At 40.1% G+C, this 26,545-nt stretch overlaps 2 protein-coding genes across 2 annotated transcripts in view; one reads left to right on the top strand and one right to left on the bottom strand.

The window, feature by feature from the left end:
• Positions 1–10,159: 10,159 nt before the first annotated feature.
• Positions 10,160–15,033, top strand: LOC309960028 (uncharacterized protein C5orf58; the record flags this gene model as incomplete). Its single annotated transcript, XM_082836581.1, has 2 exons — positions 10,160–10,253; positions 14,882–15,033. 2 exons carry the CDS (start codon positions 10,160–10,162, stop codon positions 15,031–15,033), a joined length of 246 nt encoding a protein of 81 aa, XP_082692707.1.
• Positions 15,034–17,337: 2,304 nt separating this feature from the next.
• The window catches only part of LCP2 (lymphocyte cytosolic protein 2), a 44,880-nt gene continuing 35,672 nt past the window's right edge, over positions 17,338–26,545 (bottom strand). Inside the window, exons 16-20 of the mRNA XM_082836582.1 lie at positions 25,416–25,465; positions 21,991–22,085; positions 21,307–21,384; positions 19,606–19,761; positions 17,338–18,041 (exon numbers count right to left, since the gene is read on the bottom strand). Of these exons, the coding sequence (XP_082692708.1) occupies positions 17,919–18,041; positions 19,606–19,761; positions 21,307–21,384; positions 21,991–22,085; positions 25,416–25,465 (502 nt within the window). The 3' untranslated portion in view covers positions 17,338–17,918. The remainder of the gene's footprint in view (positions 18,042–19,605; positions 19,762–21,306; positions 21,385–21,990; positions 22,086–25,415; positions 25,466–26,545) is intronic.

Genomic DNA, 26,545 nt, shown 5'->3' with positions numbered 1-26,545 from the left:
TTATTTCCATTTTAATTTTCAGAGCATCTGCCCCCCAGCAACAGCCTGCGATTTGGAATTCATGGCTCTGTTGTGTGTTTATGCACTGTGCTTGCTTGTAATTGACAAATTTAAATTCTGGTCATATTTCATTTATTACACAGACCCGGGGAAAAACCTTCGGTGAAAACCTCATTACAGCGAAAGTGCCACAAGGTAATTGCTATGAAAGAACTCCTGCATCAGCAGGGCTGAATATTTCATCCACCCATAAAATGATTATGCTGACAAGATTCTGAAAAATAATAAAATCTGGTTAATAAAAAAGAAGCAAAATATCAGTGTTTTTACACACAAAGTATTAAAACATCCTTCATTTTGGACAGATCCTAAGTCATTTGATTTTTATTCAAATGATGGTCCGCAGCCCAGAGGGTTCTTTTATCAGAGTTTCATAATCCTTCCCACACCACACGAGGCTGCTCTGAAGCTCTCAGGCGTGCTGTTGCCTTCTAGGACAGCCACGAGTGTGCTTTTCACTGCTCTCTTGGATGTTTGGTCTGTGCGCCAGGATGAATCAGACTGCAGAAAAAAACTAAGAATATTCAGTGTTTAGATTCTGTGGTTCATCCACTTTCTCCTTGGCCCCCATGGGAACTGTCCCTCCATCAGAGGGCTTCAGAAGCCACGAAGGTATGACTTCCACTGTCAGAACTTTGCTGAGGGCCCAACAGAGTGACGGACGCTGATGCACACCCCGGTTTCTCTGACTCTACAGGATGCTACTGTAGCAGGCCAACCCCTTCATTCAGTCACTGGACCAAGATTTATTGAGCACTAACTATGTTCCAGGAATCGTGCTAGGCACAGAGGACAATCATAAGCAATGAGTAGACAAGGGTGAGCACAGGGATAGTTTCTTGCCCTTATAAAAGATATGTAGTCATAGTGAAAGAGACCAACCCAAACAAAACTGAAAAGTAAAGAGAAACATGAATTTAAAAAGTACAATTTAAATCAAGTATTATATGGAAACAAATAAGGGGCTGAGAGAGAGGATGGGGTGATATTAGAGGATGGCCTCTCTGAACCCTAAAGCATAAAAAGAAACCAGTTTGGGAGGGTCAGGAGGAAACAACTGCAAAACAGTTGTCAGCATGTTCTAGGACTGAAAGATGTGTGAGACAAACAGAAACCGGAGCTCGTAAGGCCTTATAGACCAGGGTTAGGAGCTTTGTGCTTCTTCCAAAGTGGACTGTAGGAAACCGCTGGAGGATTTGGAGCAGGAGATGCCATGATCTAATTTACCTTTTATAAAGCACATCCACCTGTAGTGTGCAGAGCGAGCAGATCATGGGGGCAAAAGCAGCAGTGGGAAGCCAGTAGGGATGCTATAGCAAGCAGCACAGGCCGGGGTAGAGGGATGGGGGCAGGGGATGGTTTCCAAGACCAGGGGAATGGCAGCAGGGCTGGCAGTAGGGAGTTTTTTAGCACAAAAAGTTACGTATTAAAATGTAAATATTAAAGAAAATCATGTAAAATCTCAGACCTTAGCACTGGAGTTTACATTATGTTGGCAAGGGAAACTGGAAGCAGACAAACAAAAAGGCTAGGAAATAGAAGAAATAAAGACCTGAATTAGGAAGCACCTGAAGCTGGAATATCCATCTCCTTCCTCCCCCCTCCCAGAATCAAGCAGACCTTGTGAGTCTCTGCTGCTATTCCCGGGGAGGGGGGGAGCTTCTGCCCCAAACACTTAATTAGAAATGAAGTGGACCTGATATATGCCTGAAAATTACATACATACATGTATACATATAAGATCTCACGGAAAAACCCGAACGAACTTTTTGGCCAACCCAATGTGTGTGTGTGTGTGTGTGTGTGTGTGTGTGTGTGTGTGTGTGTGTGTGTGTGTGTATATTATTTTATATACATTTATATATATTTTATATACATATATACACATAAAATTTTCAAAAATGACTGAATTCTGGCATCAGTAGCCAAAATAAATTTCAACTATGGTCACACATTTAATTTATGTAGAAAATACTCAATGAAGCCATAAGTCAATATTCCTCAAAATATGGTCCATAGTTCCCCTAGGTTAGAATGGAAGAGGAGGGATTTAAAATGCAGATTTAGGGAGCCCCAACTTAGATTCACTAAATCAGAGTCATTGGGGAGAGCCTTGGAATCTGCATTTCACTAGCTCCCTAAGTAGTTTTTCTACACTGTAAAGTCTGAGAAGCTCTGCCTCAAAGTGACTGATATTTTAACACGGTGAGAAATGCCCTGGAGAGTTTAAACTATAGAGAAGATGGGTTGGGACTAAAGTTACAGCTAGGCTAAATAAATAAATGCAAAAAAGTGAAATCACCCATAAATCTCACTACCCAGGGATAATCATTAACATTTTGGTGTTTATTCTTCCAAACTTGTTTTCATGCACATATACATTTTTTTCATTTAAAAAAAGTGAGTGCACACTTAGAGTCTATTGTAATTGACCTCATGAACATAATACTTTTTTTTTTTCATAAAGGCACCCATTTTTCATTACATGGCTGGCTGATGAGAGTGAGGTGTGGGCATTGGGGGCAATGCCCAGAGGGAGAAACACCTGATCAGGATCTACGTCTTTAATAAACATGGGAAGTATTGTTGGGAGATGGAGGGCTGACATGATAGAATTAGAAACACATTTTATTTAGGGACAGAGAAGGTTTTCCCTGATTGATGGATCTCTGAAAATAAATCCAACTTGTGTCATGAATATGCCTTGCTGGATGAAGGCATTTTCTGAAAAGCCAAGTGCAAAGAGTTTTCAGGCAAACAGGCATAGCAAGCAACTGTCAAAAACAGCACCAAGTTGAATACTGTCGGCTTTTGTCCATCTGCTTTCTCAAAGACGCGTCTTCTTTCTTGGGTTACAAGAATGTTGAAGGAAGGAGGGAGACAAATTCTGGCACAGTAAGTGTCTGCATTTTATTACTTTAGACATCAAGTTGGAAAACCTCAATATTTTCTTGGCTTCCATACCTACCGAATCTACAAGCCTTCAGACTGCTTTTCTTTTCATGGTTGTAGTGTTTGGGGCATAGGATTGCCAGATTTAGCAAATAAAAGTACAGAATTCCCAGTTAAATTTGATTCTTAGATAAACAAATTTTTAATATAATTATGTGCTGTACAATATTTATAGCAACAGGACATTTATGGTAAGGACATATTTATAGTAACAAAATTATCTGTCACTTACTTGCAATTCAGATTTAACTGGATGTCCCATATTTTATTGGCAACTCTATTTGGGTAGCTTCCTATTTCAGAGGGAAATGTTGGCACAGAACTTTATCTTTTGCCCAGCTTTATTGAGATGTAACTGACATATAACATAAGTTTAAAGTGTACAGTGTGATGATTTGATACATGGATATATTGTGAAATGTTTACCACAATAAGGTTAGTTCACCCACCCTTCAGTTCACACAATTTCCATGTTGTTGCTGTGATGGGGAGAACAGTAAAGCTCTACTCTCTTAGCAACTTTCAAGTATACAGTACAGTGTTGTTAACTGGAGTGCCATGATGTACATTACATCCTTGGAACTTATTCATCTTATAACTTAAAATTTGTACCGCTTGACCAAATTTTCCCATTTTCCCCACCACTCAGCCTCTGGTAACCACCATTCTACATTGTTTCTGTGAGTTCAGTGTTTTTAGGTTCCACATATAAGCGATAACATACGGTATTCATCTTTCTCTGTCTGAAAGGTGAATTATGCTCATTTCACTTAGCATAATATCCTCAAGGTCCATTCCTGCTGTCACAAATGGCAGGATTTTTACATAAAGTAATTTCTTAATTAGAAATCAAAATATTTTAGTTAATGCAGTGATCCATGTGGATTTCTGTTAATAACCTCTTTCTAAAGTTCAGAAGTGTTTCAGAGAAAAAGAAAATGACTAGGTCCAAAATGTAATCTCAGCTGCTATGGAAGACAGAAGGCAGCTAATCCAACTTCCACTTCAGACCAGAGGCAGAAGCCATGCACTGTCTTCCTTCCTTTACGTGATTGGCTATGGCGAAAGCATTGGCTGTTCTTTTCTTTTTTTTTTTAATTTTTGAATTTTATTTTATTTATTTTTTATACCACAGGTTCTTATTAGTTATCTATTTTATAATATTAGTGTATATATGTCAATCCCAATCTCCCAATCCATTGGCTGTTCTAATGAGCGAGGACACAGGTCATGCTCCTCAGAGAATGACCCAAGCACATGCACATTACCTCCCAAATCTGTGTACACAGGAGTTGCACAAAGCAATATTCAGAAGGGAGTTGATGCTCCAGCAGGAAGCCAGCCCTAGGCACAGAGACCAGCTCTTGTAATTTACGATGAGCTGTGTGGGAGGATGGGAATGGGAACTCTGAGAACAAGGGGAAGATGTGAGATAATTTACTCAATTTGTTTTCCTGGAAATGAAGACTTTATGTCAAGAATTTGTAATAAAACTAACTGAGGCACTCACACTCAGCTCCATAAAATGCTTAATCACCTTGTTGTTCTCTAAAAGCGTTTTTCTTTATGGGAGAATTTACCAGCTTTTTAATCTCCTTTATTTGATTAACATTAGAATCAACAATAGCAACCAGTGTTGGGTTTCAGTAAAGTGCTGTATTTGCAAACTTATTAAGGAAGATAGATTTTTTTTAAACATCTTTATTGGAGTATAATTGCTTTACAATGGTGTGTTAGTTTCTGCTTTATGACAAAGTGAATCAGCTATACATATACATATGTTCCCATATCTCTTCCCCCTTGTGTCTCCCTCCCACCCTCCCTATCCCACCCCTCTAGGCGGTCACAAAGCACCGAGCTGATCTCCCTGTGCTATGTGGCTGCTTCCCACTAGCTGTCTATTTTACATTTGGTAGGAAGATAGATTTTTTTAGGGCCTCATCTATAACAGTCTCAAGCCTTAATTAGCAAATCATGCTTTTAAAGTTTTATGTTCTTAGGGGAAAAAAGACGGAATCTATAGTAACTTGAGGAGGGAAAGCACTACAATAAGTAGTCATCATTGTTCTAAGACACTTTTATGGAGGAAAATACATTATTACAATCTATCTTTTTCTGACTTCAGATCTCTTTTTCCTTCTTATAACATTAATTTAGAAGAAACACAAAGTTAATTCTTTTTTTTTTTAAAGGCTCATTAATGACTTTTTCCCAAGTACAGTAGTTTGAACATACTCATAAGAAGTGATCAGAACTATGGATGGGTAGAAGGTCTTTAGATTTAATCAAAAATCCTGTGAACAGAATCTTAGTCCACAGGTATTTGAGCTGAAGCAGGTCCTGCAAACACTTGCTGGACCCTGCGGATGAATGGATTCAGTGTTTTGGGGACAATGGGGCCCCAGAGACACCACATCCTACTCAGCCCCAGCCCCCATCATCACTTGATTTTCAGAATTCTCAGCCTCAATGCTGTCTTAGCCCACCTACCTTTTTCACCCTACTTCTCTTAAACACCTTCTTTTCTCCTGCTGTTATCTATGGGGAGTTTCCAAACACACATCCAGAATCATGCAGATCTGAGGTGAAGTTTTCACTAGTCTGCATCAGTGAAGGAGAGGCAAAGAGACACATCCAGTAAGATTTTTGTTAAGGTAGTCCTATTCCAACATTATTATGATCTTCCTTCTTTTTCTGTCTTCCTTCCTTTTCTTTCTTCCTTCCTTTTTGATGTTAAATTATCTCTGCTCGTATAAAACAGTAGTGGCAGTTATTTTTGTTTTGTTAATGATATCCTTAATTCAGAGAATAAATGTTGCTCACCCTATGTTGGTCACATATTTATATGCTCCTTTGTATATTAGTGTGTGTGTGTGTTCAAATTCAATAGTCTGTGAAGCTCAAATCATTTCAAAGCCATGGTGTACTTGTTTCCACCATGTTTCAAAAGATGGGGTCCTGGACTGGCAGACAACTTGGTACAATGAAAAGCACAGAAGGTTCTGGAGTCTCACAGACAGGGTCTGTGCTTGGAACTGAATCTGGTTCTTGTGGCCCCTGAGCAGGCACTAAGCTCTCTGAGCTCAAGCTTCACTTTCCATACAACGAGGGTGATAACAGCTACCTCAGAGAGTTGTCAGAAGATGAACACTTCTAACTTAATGTATAATATAGTGAATGCTGAAAGAATGTTGATTCCCTGGACTTCTGTGCCTCTTTTTGTCCCCCCCTACTCAGCACTTGGAGAAATAGATTAAAAAACGCTCAGTACACAAATCAGAAAAAAAGAAAATGCAAGACTCTGACGCTAGCAAGTGTCTACAGTTAAAATAGTGAGTGAAGGAAGCATTGGCAGAGAGACTAGTTGGAAATTGCAGAGTTGGGTAGGGTTAATTCTGGAAGACTCTTTCCAGGATTGAGGTGAGTTTTGAAGCCCGTTGAGTATGAAGAAGTCTTTTTTTTAAATTGAAGTATAGTTGATTTACAATATTATATTAGTTTCAGGTGTACAACGTAGTGATTCAGATTTGTTATAGATTGTACTCCAATTAATAACTTAAGTTATTACAAAGTAATGGCTATATTTCTCTGTGCTGTATTCTTGTTGCTTATTTACTTTATGCATAGTAGTTTGTATCTCTTAATCCCCTACCCCTATCTTACACCACCCCTCCTCCCCTTTCCCCCCTGGTAACCACTAATTTGTTCTCTGTTTCTGTGAGTCTCTTTCTGTTTTGTTTTATACATTTGTTGGCTTTCTTTTTTTAGATTCCACAAGCATAAAGAAATCTTACACAGGGATGGTGTATTGGACAGCAGCTAATCCTACGTTCACCAATGTGTGGGACATATCTCACTAAGGATATGAGTGATGTTTTATATGGTACAGAGGCATTAAACAATGTGTAGTCACACTGTTAGAGTTATTCCCCATCCAACTCTTTCAATTCTTCTGACTACATCAAGAAGAAAGTCTCAGTTTGTACTAGACTATTTTTAACATTTCTCTAATACTTAATAACCCATTTTAACAAAGAATTTCAGGCTTCAGTATCGCAGCCATTGAGAAGCAAGAAATATCTAAATGATTAAAAATGTTTTATTTTCATTGTCTTTATTTTTCCCATTCCCTTCTGCTTAAATTTTATTTCATTCACATTGATGATATAAAAAAGTTTAAGTAGATTTAAATGTTAAAGGGAAGTAAATTTAAAGCATTAAGGTAATAATGTAGGTGGTACACAGCAAGGGCAACCAATCATAACAGTGGCCCAATAATGAGCAAAATTTAGAAAACACTGATCAGGCCCGTCTCTCTCATAAGGAAACGGATGAGTAAAATGAGATTCAGAGAAAAGAAGTTACTCTTTTCCAAGATCACATAGCTAGCTATCCTTAGGACTGAAGTTCAGTCCTTCTGTGCCGCTGTTCATTTATCTAACTCTGCATCAGACAAACTCTAGTGTTAAACTGAAGATAATTGGATATAAAATAAAAACAGACTATGTGTTGAAGGCTGTTGGGAAGGGACTGGTTGAAGAGGCTGATGAGTGTTATGAGGGAGACTTAGTGAAGGCAGACTTGTATAGAACCTGATGCTGGAGTGCATCAAGGCTAAGGCAATTCCCGAGGGTGTCGTGACAGCAATTCCTCTTGGAATCCAGCAGAGATGGCTTGAATCCCAACTTCTCTACTTGGCAAGAGACCAGTGTACACCTCTCAGCTCATCTGTACAGATTTATAGGAATGATAATAGCTAACATTTATGGGGCACATCATCTACCAAGCCCAATGTGATGCATTATCTCACTTAACCTTCAAAAGAAGACAGAAAGCAGCTATTATTACCCTCGTAAGATAGCTGAGGACATCTACAGCTAAACCAGCAACAGAGTAGAATTCAAGCCCAAGCAGTTTCAGTCCAGAGTCTGACCTTAACCACAATCCTATTCTGTGAAAATTAAACAAAAACAAGGGCTGCAAAGCACCTAGCCAGGTGCCTGGCACATAGGCGGCAAAATGCCTTTCAACCCTCCCTCTCTGCCCATGCAGTAGTGCTAGTCACATCCTGCTTGGCATCCAGAACCTTCTCTGCAGGGGCCTAGCCAGGGACTACAACTCCCAGGATGCACCAGGCGGAGAAACTGGCCAATCAGGAAGCCCGGTCTCATTTCCACTGCCGGGTCTCCCCACTTAGCAGCTAGAACTTTGGTGACGGCTGGCGCGGTGGGTACCGACGGGGTCAGTGTTGTGGGCTGCCCAGGGTTACCAGATTTTAAATAATCGTAATCCAGTTTTGGCGTGTGGGCTGGAGGTGAAGACCGTTGACATGTCCAGGCTGCCTCAGGTTCCATCTTTAGCCGCCAAGCGGGGCGGGTCGCCAGGTCTCCTAGCCCGTGGCTAAGAGCCCGGTTTCCTCAAAGGCATCGTCATCTGTTGGGTCGAGAAGGAGCGGCTGTCTGGGCGGCTCCAGGGAGGGCTGGTGGTCAAGGCTGCTGAGCACGTTTCGCGTTGTCCTGAACAGGTTTGGGAGCCCGAGGACTGCGGAAACTTCGAGGTCGCCTCTGGCTCCATCTTCAGGCCCCAGCCTGTGGCCCCCTAAGGCGTGGGGCTCCTCACGCGTGTCACGCCGAGGAGGAGGACTTGGCCTTTAGAAGGAAAACTTAAGGGATAATAATCGCTCCTCAGGGGGAGGGCCTGGCCTCCTGGCCTCTGGCCCCGGGTTAGTGCCTAAGCTGCGTTCCTGCCTTCAGTGTGGTATCGTGGCCGCCGACCCCCTATTCCCTTGGCCCCCCCGAGCCTGGTCTCCACTTCCCACCTCCTGGGGAAGCACTGCTTGACCAGCCTCTCCTTTCTCTGAGTGATATCCTGACCGAGCTCCCTGGGGAAGGCTTGACCAGCTCTGGCCTCGCTCTGGTCCACTAGGGTCGCCTTGCCACTCTGGCCTCTGACCCCACCCCACCTACGGGCACCTGAGGGCCCTGGATAACCTGACCCCAGAGTGGAGAGGGTCAACTTTCTTGGGCATTTCTCCATCCATTTAGTTTCTACTTATCTCTTGGTTTTTACTTGTATTTTATTTTTACCTTCATATCTTTAAGGTTCTTTAATCCCCACCCTACCTCCTTTATTTTTTTTATCGTCTTTCCTTTCTCCTCAAACCTGGATCTTTGGCTTTGCCGTACCCAAGTAAGATAGCTGCCATTCCATTTTCAGTGCCTAGGGGCTTGTAGGTGGATGCGAAGTGTAGTTTTTTCATTGTCTGGAGATGAAAAAAATGTATTTCCTTTACAGTGGCTCTGAAGTGAGTGAAATAGGATAAATACCCCTGACTCAGGAAAAGGCAGAGGCAAGGAATTGATTTCAAGGTTAGTTTGTTTTCAATTTTTGGACAAGCAGCCTCACGCGTAACTGCCCACCTTCTGGAGCTGTGTGCACGAATTGTGGTTTATTCAAGTTATTTCGAGATATTTGAATGGCTAAGGTTAGTTTCTAGTGAATCACCTAGAAACATCTCTCTATATCTGACACAATTGGCTAAATATATGTACTTTATATATAACATAGTAGCACGTTGATTTACACATTTCAGCTAAATTAAAATGTGTATTGCCCTAACTCCCAAAGCTAAAAAAGAAGTGGCCATGTTGCCATCTTTGTAGTCAAGGAATTATAATCAAATCTTATTTTAAGCTTTACTATGTACTTAAAGAAACCATGTACGGACCCTGTCATTCAAGCATAAGCTAGAAAAAGATGCTGACTTACATAAACAAAATTAGAGAAGATCTTATATGAGATTGCTAAATTGTAAGGTAGTTTATAAGTGCTGAGGCTTTCTGAAACGGGGACATCTGCATTTCCATTGTAAGGGCCCCATCTTGTGGATATGGTTTGATTAAAGAAGACACCTCATCCTAAGAATTCCAGTTACAGGTGTTTTCAGTTGGAAAAATATTAAGTTGATTCTTTCGTAAGTTAGAATTCTAGCCATTATAGTCTCTCTAAAGAGACTATAATTTCACACATATTTTAGTTCTGAAGTAACAGATTTTTCCTTTCAGAAATGCTGAAAATTTAAGTATTTTTAAAGTATACACAAATACTCCTGATTTATACATTGTTTTCGTTTCTCTTTTAAAATCAGATGTCTGACAATAATGTTACCAACCATAAGCTAAATGTGGAAGCCATAATTAAAAATATTAACACAATTTCTTTGGAGTTGAAGAAAATGAAAGGTAAGTATGGATTAAATTAAACATGAATTAAAATGTTTGCATGTCATTGTTATAAAATAAATAGTAGAGTCAATTTGTGCTTCTGCTGGGGCAAAACTGAATTTTGCCAACTAATTAGGATTTTTCTATTTCTAAAGAAATGCTTACACTGTAATATGAACTAGATCTCTGAAGATGCATTATGTTTGAGCATTGACCTGGACGTTAGCAGACTTGAATTTTCATCCCTGAATCCCTTAATCATTACTAAGCCCCTAAAGTTCCCTCCAAGTCAAAACTTGTAAGTTTGCTTGATTGTGTGAATTAATGGTTCTAGTAGGATTAGATCTTATAGGTTATGATGTTTAGTCACTCACCTTAGAGACATATTCTGTAATTTTATCCCAGGCATGCAAAATTTCCGTGATTGAATATTTCACCTATTCTTGACCAAACATTTCCTATGTTGGGAAACTCTCTATATCACCAGTCAATCTATTCCATCTTAGACAATTCCTCTTCATGGACTAGCTGAAATCTTTTTCCCTATTTCTTTCATCCATTGGTCCTATTTCTAACCATGAAAACCACTGAATATGTAGTGGTTATTCTTATGAAAACCTTTGGTATTTGAAGACAGTCTCTGTGTCAGTTATGAGACCTTCCTACAAGTAACAAAATACCAATTTAAGATGGCTTATACAATATGGAAGATAATAAGATTCCAAGGTTGGGCAGCCCTAAAGCTAACTCAGAGTTTTAAAGACTTCATCAGGTACTAGGTTCTTTCCATATTTCTGCTCTGTTATGTTCACTCTGTTTGTCACTTCTTGTGGTCATTACCTGCAGACATGACCGTATACAGACACTGTCTCTGCCTGTGTCTCTTTTTTTTTTTTTTTTTTTTTGCGGTACGCGGGCCTCTCCCTGTTGTGGCCTCTCCCGTTGTGGAGCACAGGCTCCGGACGCGCAGGCCCAGCGGCCATAGCTCACGGGCCCAGCCGCTCCGCGGCATGTGGAATCCTCCCGGACCGGGGCACGAACCCGTGTCCCCTGCATCGGCAGGTGGACTCTCAACCTCTGCGCCACCAGGGAAGCCCTGCCTGTGTCTCTTATATAAGCCTTTCTCCAGATCCCTCCAGCGCATTTCCCCTTTCCTTTCATTGGCCAGATTTGTGCCACATGTGTATCCTACAGCAGCCACCACCAAGGGGAACAGACCAATTTGGACCAGTCAGGACTTACTGCTGGTGCTGGGGAAAGAATCACCTCGAGTGCAATCAAGTTGTGCCCCCAGGAAGAAGAGGGGAGTGGCTGTTACTTAGGCACCGAATAGTGAGTGCCTGTTATGCTTTTCCTATGTGTTCTCCCAAGCATTTCCCAGACTTTGATCTGGGAACACTGCTGTCTCAGAAGATGTTAGTAGATGCTGTGCAATAAAAACGGAGTCCATCAACTGATGATCAGATAAGTTTGGGAAGGGCTTTATGCTATATAATTCTCTCACAAATTCACAGTACATATTAAGAGAGGCTGTGTGGAGTCTGATATAAAGGAATCGGGTTAGCTCTGCTTAATTCATCATCTCTCAAAACCAATCTAAACACTACGACAAGGATTAGGTTTCTAAAATGTAAATCTGCTGAAAATGCTCGTTGGCTCACCATTGTCCTCAGGATAAAGTCCAGACCTCCTAGAATGGACTGTAAGACCTTGAGATCAGGCCCTGCCTATCTCTCCAGTCTGTTACCTCATTCTTTATTCCCTGCACGTTCTGTGTTCCAGTCACATTGAACTTTCTGCATATCTACACGTTTGCTCCTTTTTGTGCCTGTGCCTTAACACCTCCTCCTGCAATGCCTACTGTTGCACCCCTACCTCCACCGCACCAGGTTAACTACTTATTAGTCAAGGTTGCTTACAGTGGAAAACTTTTTTTTAAGCCAGTATATCATCTCTTCTACCTTTTTATATTACCTATCACACTGTATTGTAATTGAATGTCTACTTACTTTTCTTATCCCTGCTCATCTGTAAGCTCCTTAAGGGTATTCCTAGCACTTAACACAGTGCCTTTATATAATAGGCTCTTGAAAAACATTGATTAAATGAATAATTGGTTCCAGATGCTTGCACTCATGTAAAACAATTACAGAAGCTTTAGATTCTTCTCAAACTTTATTATCTAACTGTTCTGGTTTGGGAATTATTCTTTCATGAAGTAAAATAAAATAAATATGATCAATGTGTTTCTGAAAAGTTGTGGGGTAGGGCAGGCCGTGAAGGTACAAGACTTGTAGAGCTAGACTAGGAAGGTAGACTTCTGGTAAACAGGGAAGATTAAACGAACACTGTTATTCCCACTTTCTCCCAAAAGTAATAATATCAATAGCTAACACTTATAGCATTTACCATAATCCAGATACTCTTCCAAGAGCTCTACATAAATGGACTCAATCGTCATAACAATCTTATGAGGTAGGAAATAATACCATTGGCATTTACAGGTACAGAAACAGATATAGAGAGTTTAACTAACTTTCCCAGAGTTACACAACTAGTCACTGGTAGACCTGAGATTTAAATTTAAAGTCCTACAAGTTGAGGGAAAGAGTAGTACTAAAAACAAGGGTCTTAAGACAAAGTTTACATATTGAGTTACAAGACCCACAGTGGGGAAACCCACTTGGCTACAAGACATTGGCAGCCAGATTTATACCCTCAAGCAGATTTTTCTTTCAGGAATCAGACCAGCCTAAGAGAAAAGACCTAAAGATACTGATAGCAGAGGTTCCTCCAACAAAACACCCAACCAGATCACCCCACAATATAGACCACCATGGGCAAAGAACTTCCAATTGTCTTTTTAGTACCATAGTCTTAAATACGAGCAGACAAGTATGGAAAACAGATATTTGAGGAAAGCATCTAATGGAAGGAAAAGCAGAGACAAAACCAATAAATAGATGCAATCAACGGGGAAGAAACAGATTAAACTCCAAGAAACTATCATTAATATCCACAGAGAAGTAGGAGAAGATGCTATGTTCATGAAAAAGGAACAGGATACTATAAAAAATATTTAGAGAACAAAGTTAAAAGTGTGGCATAGAAATAAACTCTGGAGAAGGGTTTAAAGATAAAATGAAGAAAATTCAAGTGTAGAGCAAAAACACAGACAAGGAAGTCCAACATCCAATAAATAGGAGTTCTAGAAAGAAAGAACATAGACAATGGATGGGGAGGAAGTCATTAAAGAAATAATCTGAGAAAAATTTCCAGAGCTGAAGGATATGATTTTTTACAGTGAAAGAGCCCATCACAGTAGATTGAAAATAGACCCATACTAAAAAAACAATAGTACAAAATTTCAGAACACTGGAAGAAAAAAAGATTCTTAAATCTTCTAAAGAGAAACAATGATTAAGAATTAGAATTGTATGAAATTTCTCCATAGAAACACTGGAAGCTAAAAGAAAATGCAGCAATGCCTTTGGAAATCTGAAGAAACATGATGTCCAGCCTAGATTTCTGTAGCCAGTCAATTAAGCACTGGTGTAGAGAGAGAAATTTTCAGACATAAATTTCCCCACCTCAGGAAGTTACCTAGATTGCATTCCACCAAACAAAGGAGTAGACCAAAAAAAGAGAGACCTGAGATTCTGGAAAAAAGATATTCCACATAAGGGAGGGGTGAAAGGAGACCCTAGGATAATGGTGAAGGGAGTTCCCAAGATGTGAGCTGTACAGCAGTCCTAGAGAGCTGTCAGTCCAGACTAGAGCTGATCAGACAGCTCTAGGAGAGGAGAGGCTTTCAACAATAGAATAGTCAAGACACTTGACTATACTGAGAGGAGATTTACCCAACTGCAGAAATTTGATAATTAAGCAATGAAAACAAAGCAATGAAAAAAGGAAACAATTATTAACTGTGGTTAAGTGGTAGCTTGCAGAAGGGAAACATGTAAGACTCAGCTGTAAAGATTATATAATCAAGAAAAATTTAAACATTAAATATTGAGCTAAGAAAAATTGTCCCTCAAGTACAGTGGGGGAATGGGTATAAGTGAAAAGAGCTATATCTTAATCTTCTGTGATCAGAAGCAAATAGATAATACCTAAAATTGAAAAAGAAATATGCATGCCATTTAGAGATATGGAGGTTAAATACCACCCCTCCCAAAACAAACAAACAAACAAAAAAACACAGAAGAGAACCACAAAAGCAACAAAAACAAAATGGGCTCCAAAAAAGTTAAAAGTGGTTGCCTCTGGGAGAATAGGAGCTGCTATTTTTTGCAACATGCCTTATTTGATTCTTTATACTATGTGCATGTATAACAGATAAAAATAGTAATTTTAAAAATACATAAATTTGCATAAATCAAATTGCAATTTAGTTAAGATAACTGACAATTTGAGCTAAAGAGCCCTTCTAGTAAGGGCTTATTTTGTAGTATGTATGCTTATTTTGTAGTATGTAAATTTGACTCTAAGTCAAAATTGGGCACATCTAAATTGCGGTTTGAGCAATAATCACTTAAAAGAAAGCTAAATTAAGAATTAGGAAAAAGCTCCTTAAAGTAATAATAGTTGCCTATGACATATGTGCTACAATATAATGTCTTCTATTATTTTGTTTTACACAGAGCTCTCCCAGTTACTGCTTTGTGACCTTACCCTATGTTTTAGTCATCCTGTGAAGACGGATGATTTAAAGGAAACAGAAAGAAACAACCCCCTCTTTGAAGAGTCTAAAATGTCAGATGTATCTCTTGCTTCTAACAGTTTTTTAATCTGATATTTTATTTATTTGTTGTGAATTTATAACTTTTTATTGTTGAATTAACACATACCTAGGAGAATTGAATTTACTAATATATTTAATATAATAAAAAACAAAATAAAAATATGTTGAGTTGTAAAGAATCATTTCATGCTCTTGAAGACTGTTATTTTCTTGTTTTAATGTTTCAAGGAATGGCTAATTTATTTCATTAATGGCAAGAGTATGACATAGGAAATTGGCCATGAGGCACTGCTTATCCTTTACCCTATGCCTGAATTTGGCTTAGGTTGAAAGAGAGTTACTAAATTCTAAATGTATGGTATGACTTTATATTAATCAGATCTCTCCTGGTAGCAAGTGCCAAAAGCAACTCAAGCTAGCTGAAGCATTTATTGGGTCATATGACTTGGAAGTCCATGGTTGGGATAGATTTCAGGGCCTCCACTAATTCATCAGATGTCTCTATCCTGGTTCTGTTTCTGTACTTGGCCTCATCCTCTCCTATTAAAAGCTGATTTCCTCCATATGCCAGGTAGAAGGGGGTAGAGGTATGGTAGACAACTCCAGGTGTACAGCAGTATCTTTTGGGGATCCCAGAGGAAAGAGATCTTCTCTGTCTCAGTGTTTAACATTCCAGAGAAAGATCCTGATTGGCCCAGCTTTGATTAAGATGGGTCCTGAGCAACTGTGTTTGGTGAGGCTCGTATCATATGCCAGGGTCTGTAGCAAAGGAGAGACCCCACCAAAAGAACAGAGTTGCCATGGCCTGAAGAAGGGGAGAAAGAATGCTAGTCATAAAAACATCAGATATCACTCATTTCAGTCACTGAAGTGGCATAGGCTTTAGTTTTAGGATACCTTTATTCTAAAACTTCCTAATTTCTGTCCCTTTCCACCAACGAAAACTTAAAATAATAAGCGTTTACCTTGTAAACATAATTCACTACTATATAGTTGCTTTGAATTCTACCATGTCCTTCATTTTAGATAATTTTGAACATAAAGTATAGAATACCATGAAGCAAGACACAAGGTCAGCAGAACTTGTAGCGTTTTCTATCCTTGTTACCCAGCACCTAGCTCAGTGCACAGAATAGGCATGACATAAATGCTTTTTGAATATCCTATTGAATAAACAGGTAAATGAATGCAAGATTTTCAGCTCTAGAATTCCTGAGTTCTGGACCCTAATTTGAGAATTTCCAGTTTCTAAGGATGAAGTTTTGTGAAGCATCCTTTTTATCATCATTGATTAAAAGTCTCCACATGCTCATTATCTTAGCAAATCGTGCCAGTGGTCTTTCTATTAGCTCATGAAAGTGAAGATGCAAGATATTCTTTGTGACTCAGAAAACTCCTAGGTTAAACAGAAAAGCCAAATATTTTTGTTAATAAAAGTTTTGGGGACTTCCCTGGTGGCGCAGTGGTTAAGAATCCACCTGCCAACGCAGAGGACACAGGTTCAAGCCCTGGTCCGGGAAGATCCCACATGCCGCGGAGCAACTAAGCCAGTGTGCCATAACTACTGAGCCTGTGCTCTAGAGTCTGTGGGCCACAACTACTGAGCCCGCATGCCACAACTGCTGAAGTCTGTGTGACACAACTACTGAAGCCCGCGTGCCTAGAGCCCATGCTTCACAACAAGCGAAGCCACTGCAATGAGAAGCCTGCACACCGCAACGAAGAGAAGCCCCCGCTCACCGCAACTAGAGGAAGCCCGCGCACAGCAACTAAGACCCAACGCAGCCAAAAATAAGTAAATAAATTAATTTTTTAAAATGTTGTGGAATAACAACGAAGGCCTCAAAGGGGAAAACTTAACTAAATGCGAGGTTTTCATTTTGTGAAATGCCTACTACTTTTTGTTAAATGAGATATGTAGGTTGAAGGAAAGAAGTGAATTGCTTTGAAGAATTTATAAAGCCTTTTGGGGAAGGGTGAAGAGAGGGCTTTATGACAGTTGTCGGGGGATAAATATAGAAAAAAGGTATCTAATTGGAAAGTCTGATCAAATTTTTCCATGTATATATACATTGCTTTTTCATCTTCCCAGGAAGACTGGTAAAAATCTACATCACTTGATGATGCTTTTGGAGTTGGGTAGGGGTGGAGGAGGTAGGGTGTGGGTATTGGTTGTGATGAAATTAAATCCGGGTGTATATGACACCAAAGACTCATCTCTAAATTTAAAATGTTTTCTTTTGGTATTTGTCGCTTAAATTTGCTTTAAAACAGAAAAATAATAGTGTGAATGAAATAAAGTCAACAAAGTTGTTTTAGGAAGCAAAAGGCAAATTAATTTTAATTCCAGGAAGTTATCCCAACTGCATTTATCTTTTTCATTAAAAAAGTATACAAAAATCCCCCCAGCAAAAACACCAAATAAGTATGAAACACTTTTGAAGCCTCTTAAATTATTGCTCTTGAGAAATTAAATTTTAGTAATTTTCAAATTATGCATATAAAACTGATGATTGCTTTGAATGGTAAAGGATTGGCTATTTAAAAAATCAGTTTTACGTGTTACCAAAAGCTATTACCATTTCAGTGTTTCGAAACTTATTCCAAATTGTTTCTGTAGGTATGTAAACTACTGTACGTGGAAATGGGTGTTCAAATACACATCTTTTTAAAATGAATTATTACAGTGCACTACTAGACTTCAAGTGTGAACAATTATTCCTCATGCACTTTGCAAATATTGAAGAAGAATAAATAAATTATGGGATCTTTGACAGTCTCCATTTCAAACACTTTCTTAAGGGAAAGGACAAAACCTTTGTATTCGTGTTGAGGGGTTCAAATCATCCCTGAGTGTTTGACGGTTCACCAACGTTGATTGATCTTCCCAGGCTGGGACAGAGGCAGGAGGAAGGTTCATTTGCTTGGCTAACTTGCTAGGGATAACCTGCAGAATACGTTAATGTGCACTGGTATCTGGAACCTCGGTTCTTCCCATCAATGAGCAGAAGTGGCATTTTCCTGAAGTAGTCGATAATATCTGACACAGACAGAAAGTCCTGAAAGATTCAAAATAGGGAGATAAATCAACATTGGAATAGGTAGTGTGAATTTCACTCTCAGTTTTTTTTATCTGCATAATATCCTACCTCTTGAAGTATGAGGATTATGGGAAAAAAACATGTAAAATTTGGCAAATATTTTAATGATTTCTGCTATAGAACATTAAAAAAAATAATTCCTCACCAATATCTAGCAAACCTTGGATAAAAGACAAATATGTATTTAGGTATATATATTTTTAACCTCATATAGGAAATTATATATATTATAGAGATAGAGAGAGGGAGAGAGGGAGACAGGGAGAGTCTAATTATGATAGCCTTACCTTAGGATCATTCTATCTGTGGTTTGGTTTTGGTTTTTGTATCCCTACTTTACTCTAAATCACGAACAACGTTAGGAGGTATAAGGAATCAGGAAGTCAGACAGCATTGCCGGTGTCTGAAGATGCATAATAGTTCCTTTGTGATCTCTGCCGTGTCCCCACTGCCACCTCCACACTCACTTGCTCTGTAGCAAGTCTTTGCATTCATTACCTGGATCACCCTATCCCTGATGGTCAGACTGGGAAACCCCCATCCATCCATCTAGATATGGGTCAGAGGTCACTTGGTACCCCAGACAGAGTTATGCACTTCCTCCAAGACTACTCTGCTAGGTGCCTCCCTCCAGGGCAACTGCAATGAGTGGTTTGTATTTGTGTGTTTCCACACTAGACCAATAGAAGTCCTGGAGGGCAGACATCTGTGCTTCTATAGGACCTATGCAGCTCTACCCATGCTGAACCAGTGATTCAAACGTGTGACCAAAATCATGTGGGGTTTTTTTTTCTACTGGTTTACATTACCATAACTTAAAAATATTTGGAGAGAAGTGGAAGTTATGGGTATGTTGTTTCTCATTCTGGAAATGTTTGATTCAGCTGATCCTCCTCCTGGAAATTTGAACTTAAAGAACATGTTTGGGACATTCAGTTTAGCTATAGTTTCCTTTGCAAAAAGCAGCCGGGAAAGGTTTCCTTCACACCAGTTGTGATAACTACCCCAAAAGCGACTAGCATAAACCTTGGAAAAATAGAGGAAAATGTCTTTGGCAATCTGGCCACCTTCATTGGCCTTACTTCCATTTTTCGTAAGCAGTGACCCAAGTCATTTTTCCAGATGTCCATTTAAGACACAGCCCTATAAATACACTGTAATCTTACGTTAAAATTATTAAGTCACGGGGGTGACTTAATTCACCTCTGTGTCACAGAAGGGACTTGCCTTTGGCACCATCTAACTGGATTTTTAAAAATTTAAATGCTAACATACATATATTTTTTAAGTTACACATGTGATTTTAGACTATTTGGAATAAAAGATATAAGTAGCAGAGGTAGATACTGTTACCATTTTATTTCCTTCCAGTAAATGAAGGGCTTCACCAATGTGACTTAACTCTAAAGTTGCCAGGCAGTATGGACCCCAAAAGAATGCTACAGCAAGGTTCCATGTAGGTAGGTATGCAGAGAGGTATAAATAGAGAACTGGGGGAAATTTTACAACTAGAAGTCCTTACCTCTTTCCCTCGGAGTCCAGTTCCCAACAAGTAAACTTGGCTTTCCTCCTGATAACGGATCTGGATGTTGTAAACTTTCTCTTTGTACAACACCATGAGGACGTATGGATTGGTTATTGTTTTTCTAGAGCTGTCTCTAACCAGGAAAGTGCCGTCCTAAAAGGATAAATTCTTGTTATTATGGGAGCAGCAAAAGTCAATACTCCTGTTGCCCGTGAGAGCAGTAGACAAGCCTCTAGGGATCTGGGAACCTACCAGTTGACAATTCAGTGAACATTTAGTTCCCCAAAGAGCTGCAGTCCCATGTGGCATGGATTTCTTGGTTGTCAAGAAAGAGGCAGCAAAGATTATGTTAGAGAAATTTCCAAATTTCAAAGAGACCTCTTTGAAGTCTCTTGATGAAAAAGGAATCTCTTTTTCAGTAATAAAACAAATGACAGATGGTTGAGTGGATAAAGGTCCAGCAAAATAAGGACTTTATTGGTTAACTAAAGATGTGTCTTCCTACTGCTGAGAGCTATTTCCCTGACTCTTTCTTTCCACAGTCAAAGTCAGAAAACACCCAAATTCCTAAGAAATTTACCCATTTTAAAACCTCATGGTATCCGGGAACAGTGTTTCATCATCAAACACCTGAACAAAATCCAGTGTGGACCATCTGTGTTCTTATCTCCCTTTTTCTTCTGATATTTACCAAAATAGTTTTGTGATTTGTCCTGTACTTTAAAATTTCATTCCATAAATTATCTACATAATATTAATACTATAAAGACCTAATATTAAAATAAAATGAATTAGGAAGGACTCATTTAAATTACTCCCTCCTCTGTATATTGAATCAGGATGGTTCTAAATAGCCATCCATCTGCGATAATGGCTTTCCTTTGTTCTTTTTATTCCAGGTTGATTGAGTAAATTCTAGTGGGAACATCTCTGTTGAACAAATATACGTGTGGACCAGCGATTCATAGCCCTGGCTTCACTTTAGAATTTCAAGTTTTGGAGACTTCCAGAGCCCACACAGCACCCCTGACTAATTAAATCAGAGTCTCTCCAAGTGAGACCAGAATCAGAATTTTTTAAGGCTCCCCAGGTGATTTCAATGTGCAGCCAAGCTTGAGAACTACTGTTGCAGTCTCGAGATGTGAAAGATGTGAAAGAGGAAGGATCTTTGCTTTCCTGTCTCTGATATATAGATTTAAGGTTAATGTTCAGCACTGGAAGACAGGAAATCTGGTTTAAGATCTTTCATATTAAATGACAGCTAGAAATTTCTAGGGGAAAGGACAAAAAATTGCTGTTGTCTCTCTCAATACGGGTCCCTTCACGTTGATGTGGATGGCAACTGTGTATCAAGAGGAAGATGGAACCGATAAGACATTGGAAATTTGGGGGAAAGAGAGTCTCCTTTTGATTCTGTGTGATTTCTGTGAAAAGATGGACCATTTTAGTTAATAAAATCTCCTAAGATTCTGCCAGCCAAATGACTACCTTAATTTAGATTTTTTTCCCAGGGTCCTAAGAGTCTGGTAGGACACGGGTAGGTGGAAAGCTGGCACTAATTGGCCCCCTTGGTATAATAGCATGAATGGCACCCAGCAGAATTCCTAGCCCATAATTGGTACTCGGTAAAAGTCAGTTCCATTTCTTTTCTTCCATTAATATTTATAACTACTTAAAAAATAAACTTTAGCACAGTACCTGGTTTATCTTTCTAAGAGCCGCTTCTGCCTCTATTCGGGTAATATACGAAACGTACCAGTCTTCATTTAATGAATTCTGAAAATGTAAATTTTTAAAAACGGTATAAATTCTGCAGTTACATATGTAAGTGAAAAGAAAGGCCTCCAAGTAATCATTACCGTAAATCACCACCTCAGTTCCATGAAGTTGGAAGCATTTATTTTAATTTGAATATAGAATCATTCAGGTGAGGATAAACAGAAGATATTTTGTGTGAACTGCTTTTTTTCATGACACTAGTTGCAAAGGTAGCAGTGAATAAGCATTTCATATATAATGAAGCCTCTAATCAGGAACGATATAAATGTAATAATTTCTTCAGTGTAGTATAATAATATATTTAATGAAAAAAACTAGGTTAACGAGCAGTTAAGTGACTTATGCAATGTCATAAACTAAGAAACAGGTGAAAAACAGGATTATTTTTCTCACTGTTTAATGCAAAACACACATTTGCCATTGGAAGAGGAACACCAAGGGAAAAAGAACATATTATTTTTCATCTGAGTCCTCCTCTTGATTTTTTTCACTAAAAAAATTAAGACTAATAGGAGATAAAAGAACAAGAGAGTATTCAATGGGAGTTTCTGATGATTCATTTCCTGGGGTGGAAAGAAAATAGGAACATATGCTTTATCTTACCTCTCCTTCCGAAGGCAATGGCAGCTGAGGTTTGGTCGGGGCTGGCGAGGGAAAGCTCCTGCCTTCACCTCTGGGAGGTGGCCTGTTGCTAGGGCCTTCAAAAGTAGAGCATTCTGAAAGTTCATTTACTTTAAGCAATTTTTCACTTGTCATAACACATTCCCCCCCGCCCCAAATGCCCTTGCAGTTATTCCCAGCAATTAACGTTTCAAGAAACCACAGCTTCAAATATAATTTTCAGGACTTCCCTGGCAGTCCAGTGGTTAAGACTCCATGCTCCCAATGCAGGGGGCACGGGTTCAATCCCTGGTTGGGATCCTGCATAATGCAAAAAAAAAAAAAAAAAAAAAAAGTGTCACTTGTTCGAAACCACAGGGCTGTTCTGTAGCCAGGCCAGTGAAATTTTGAGACACTACCACACATTTGAATGATTGCTTCATTGTGCACGTTACATATATACCACCCATGGGATGACAATGCGGTGATAAAATAATTATGTTCTCATTGTTTTCACAAAAAAATTTGTTACCCAAGAGGAGGTGAAGTTACCTTTAGAATATTTTTAGCTTTTAGAACCAGAGTTTACTATCTGCTGTTCTTTACCAAATTTTCTACAGAGGTAGAAAGGTTCAACTTCCATAGAAAGCCCCGCCAACTATCTGATCAATCAGGAAGTCTGTATTGGGTTCTATAAATTACCCAGCACTTGTGCTTCGCCTTTTCTAACACCTTTTTTTCTTGTTGACAGTTCCCTGAAACTTTCCAAGAGAATGTGTTTCAGGAAAGGTTTGATTTGGTTGATTTATAATTGCCAAGGCTGTCTCCTGTGTGCCAGAACAGCTGTTAAAGCCTGGGAAATTCTGTGAGTTGAATGTTCTCTCAATAATTCATGCATCATTCATTTGTTCATTCAACAGACATTTATTCAGCACTACTCTGTCCAGGACCTGAGTAAGGCACCTGTGTATGCTACCTTTCATTCTCACAGCAACCCCGCAAGGTGGGTATTATCTTCTTTTTTGAATATCAGGAAACAAAGGCTCAGCGAGTCTAAATAAAGCATGTGCTCTTAGTGTCAGCGCCAGGACTTGAACTTTACTGTGCATAAATGAGAATTCCAGGGGGACCCAGTATCACCCAGGCTCAGGAATATGCATTTAACGAGCACTCCAGGTGGTTCTGCACCAGGGCTGTTACTCCATCTACAATACACCACGAGGGGCAAACTGCCTGCCCCTGGGCCACTGAGAGAGGAGAGTTACTTGGGAAGAACCAGAGTCTTCCCAGCCATGTCACCTGGATTACTTGAGATGAGGTTCCCTGTTTCTAAAGAAGCAGATCAGGCTAGCCTGAGCTGCTGATCTTCCTTCTTAAGGCTCCAGGTACCTGAACAGACCTTCCCCATGCCCACCTTTGCAGTCCAACACGGCAGGCACTTTTATAAGGTTTGTTGAATGAATGAAATCTAGCTATATGGGAGAGCAGTGTAATCAAGGCTTACAGTGCATGGCTGTTTTAGAGTTGAGGAATTCTTCTCTCTCTGCTTCTGCATCTGCAGGCTAGCACTACAAAGTCATTATTCATGACAGACAATATACTACTTTTCATTGCAGTCACCCACCACCCTTAACATCTAGATCCTCAAGGGTTTTGGACAATATATAGCACATCCTTTATCTTCCTGACCTTGGGACAGCCAGTGGAGGATTAGACTGAGGACCAGGTGTCCTGGTACTCTTAGGAGAAAAGGGTTCAATTTTGATTAAGGTAGTAAAGTAAGCCCTCTGCATCCACAGGTTCCACATCTGTGAATTCAACCAACTGCAGATTGTTTCAGCCAGTGGGTTGGTTGAATCTGTGGATGTGGAGCCTGTGGATGTGAAGGTCTGATGGTGCTACACCATTTTACAAAAGGACTTGAACATCCTTGGATTTCGTTATCTGTGGGGTCCTGAAACCAATCCCCCTCCCATATTAGAGGGATGACTCTATTCCAAAAAAATTAACCAACTGTTTATATTAATAATGCCCATCACCAACTCATAGAAGTCTTTGGAATTCACTTTGTGAGATACTGCTATAAGTGAAGTGTCTCAGATGCCTGCAGGGGCCAGGCAAGGAACACAACGTAGGTTCACAAAATAATGAGTTGTGGACACTGGAAAATTGAGGGGTGTGTGTGGAGGAACTGTGGAAGCCATATAGTGAATATGGACACTATATCCTCAAATGCTTAGGAAACATTGAAAACGTAGTGGATTTCACTGGTGTCAGCAGTAGGGTCTCACACATACATGGGATGATGTACCCAACTGAACGTAATAGATGTGCTCCTGAAAAAAGTTCTACCCTTGAGTTATCATTTAAACTTACTAAAGTAGTTTTCTATTTATAACACATACAGTACTGGTGTTCCTGTATGTGTACCATGAGTGCCAAAAAAAAGAAGAGTGTTTTGTTTTTTCCTCACAGGACTTTTAAAAGTCTTAAGTCAACCTTTAAAAATTGGGTAATTTCACATTAAAAGCCATATTTCCAGTTTTTCTTGAAAAAAAATCAGAAAATCTGGTAACACGAGGTGAGTTTCCTAGCATGAGAAAAAAATCTGTTTACTAGAGTTGGGTGACTTTCCATAGTCATTTGTCAGTCATTCAACAAATATTTTTAAAGTGCCTACCATGTGCTAGTTACTTGCAAGTCTTTAAGGATAAAAAATAAACACAGTCTAGTCCTACCTTTTAGGTCTTTGCTTCTACTCAGAGCGGTCCATGGACCAGCAATACCAGCATCGCACAGGAACTCACTAGAAATGCAGAACCTCGGGTCCCATCCAAGACCCACTGAACTAGAATCTGCATTTTAACACAACTCCCAGGTGATCTGTATGCATTTTAAAGTCTGAGGACACTCTCAGCAAATACTTATCATGGACACCCAGAGGAGGTATTACTGAAAATGCAGGTCCTCACCCAGACTTACTGTATCAGAATCTTGGGGCCTGGGGTCTCTTAAACTGTATTTTAAAGTTGTTCCTCAGCTAGCAACTCCAGGTTAGATTCATTATAGAAACCAAAACTACAGAGAAAGCCAGCACTGTCCTAAGCACCATATAAAAACAGCAGGGAGGAAAAGCTCTGTGTGGGAAGATGAATGCCAAGGCTGCCTTCCTGAGGAAGTGTGTGTGTGTGTGTGTGTGTGTGTGTGTGTGTGTGTGTGTGTGCACGTGTGTCTGTGGTGTTCTGTGTAGTATCCTATCACTCCAACAGCCTCTGGCACACTACAGAAACTGAGTTAAGGGCTGAATGAGGAAGTCAGATACTTTTAGGAAACAACAAAACCGTTGCCAAAAGGCTTTGGGACAGGTTGGCCGTCCAGTCATGATGGTATATTGGCAGGAGTAGACCGCTAGAGTCCGGAGTACAAACCTTGAGAGAAGTATGGCGGCAGGGAGGCACTCTGCGAAAAACCACTATTGCTGTGGAGACAGAAAAAGAATGGATTTTAAGTTGGGTTAGGTTTAAGGGGCCAGAGGGGGAGCCTGGACTGGGGAAATGCTGCTTCTTTTGCTATTACTTCCCACTCCCTCCCTGAAACCACGGAAGCAGGGCAAAGAGAAGGAACTTGTTGGACATACTTCACAGCTGTCCCAAGATGGACCATCTCAAGGTCTAACAAGCTTCTCAAGCCAAAAAGCAAAAGCAACAAAAGAACTGTGTAAAGGGCTTTAAAAGCTACTTTAAAAAGTCAGCTGCAGTTTGAGGACTTTGAGTTTGCAGCATGACAGAAGTCCTCTGGGGAGAGGACTTCTCTTTCAGTTAGGAAAATATATTAAATGGGCATGTTGTTTGGAAATGGTGCATCCCCAGGGCCTAGGGGTTTATAAGGAGAGGGTAGGGAGGTGAGAAACACAGAGAGGGCTCGGTGGTGCTGCAGCTGACAGAAGCAGCATCTCTGGGGGCTGGGGTGGTGCTGACGAGGGCCTGAGGGAGGCCCCGAAATGCTGTCTGCTCCACGCTGAGCGGCAATTTCCCTAGCCTTTAGCCCAAACCTTCTGTAAAAGTCTGCTCTGCTCAGAAATCTCGTGTGAGTGTTATTTTGTAAGAATGAAGGGTAGGGCTGGGGCCCCAGGTGGGATGAGGTGGCATGAGAAAATGGCAGACATGGCAGAAGAAGGAAAACAGCTGGAAGAATGAGAGGAAGCAGCAGAAAATCAGAGCAAGAGGCACCCAGGGAAAATGAAAAAAATTGAGAATCCTTCCAGATATCTGGCAGGGGTGGAGGGGTCTTGCTGGTGGGTGAGTTTTCTCCCATCATTAGGGTGGGGACTGAGCCTCTCCCTTTGGGTAGTGAAGGAGAAGATGAGCCCAAAGTGCTGGTGGATGGACCCTCGGGGGCACTACAAGGCAGCCCGACGGCTTATTTATGAGACACGACCTGAGTCTTCCTCCTGTCCGTGCCTCTGCCTCTGACAACCTGCCTAATCATGGACCCTGAGAAACACTCTTGCTACTGAGAAAACAGACCTGCTGGGGACAGAGCCTGTGCAGTGAACTCT

The sequence above is a fragment of the Leucopleurus acutus genome (genome assembly GCF_964270905.1).
Source record: "Leucopleurus acutus genome assembly, chromosome: 3".
NCBI classification, from domain to species: Eukaryota; Metazoa; Chordata; class Mammalia; order Artiodactyla; family Delphinidae; genus Leucopleurus; species Leucopleurus acutus.
This window is presented reverse-complemented; position numbering and strand designations above follow the sequence as displayed.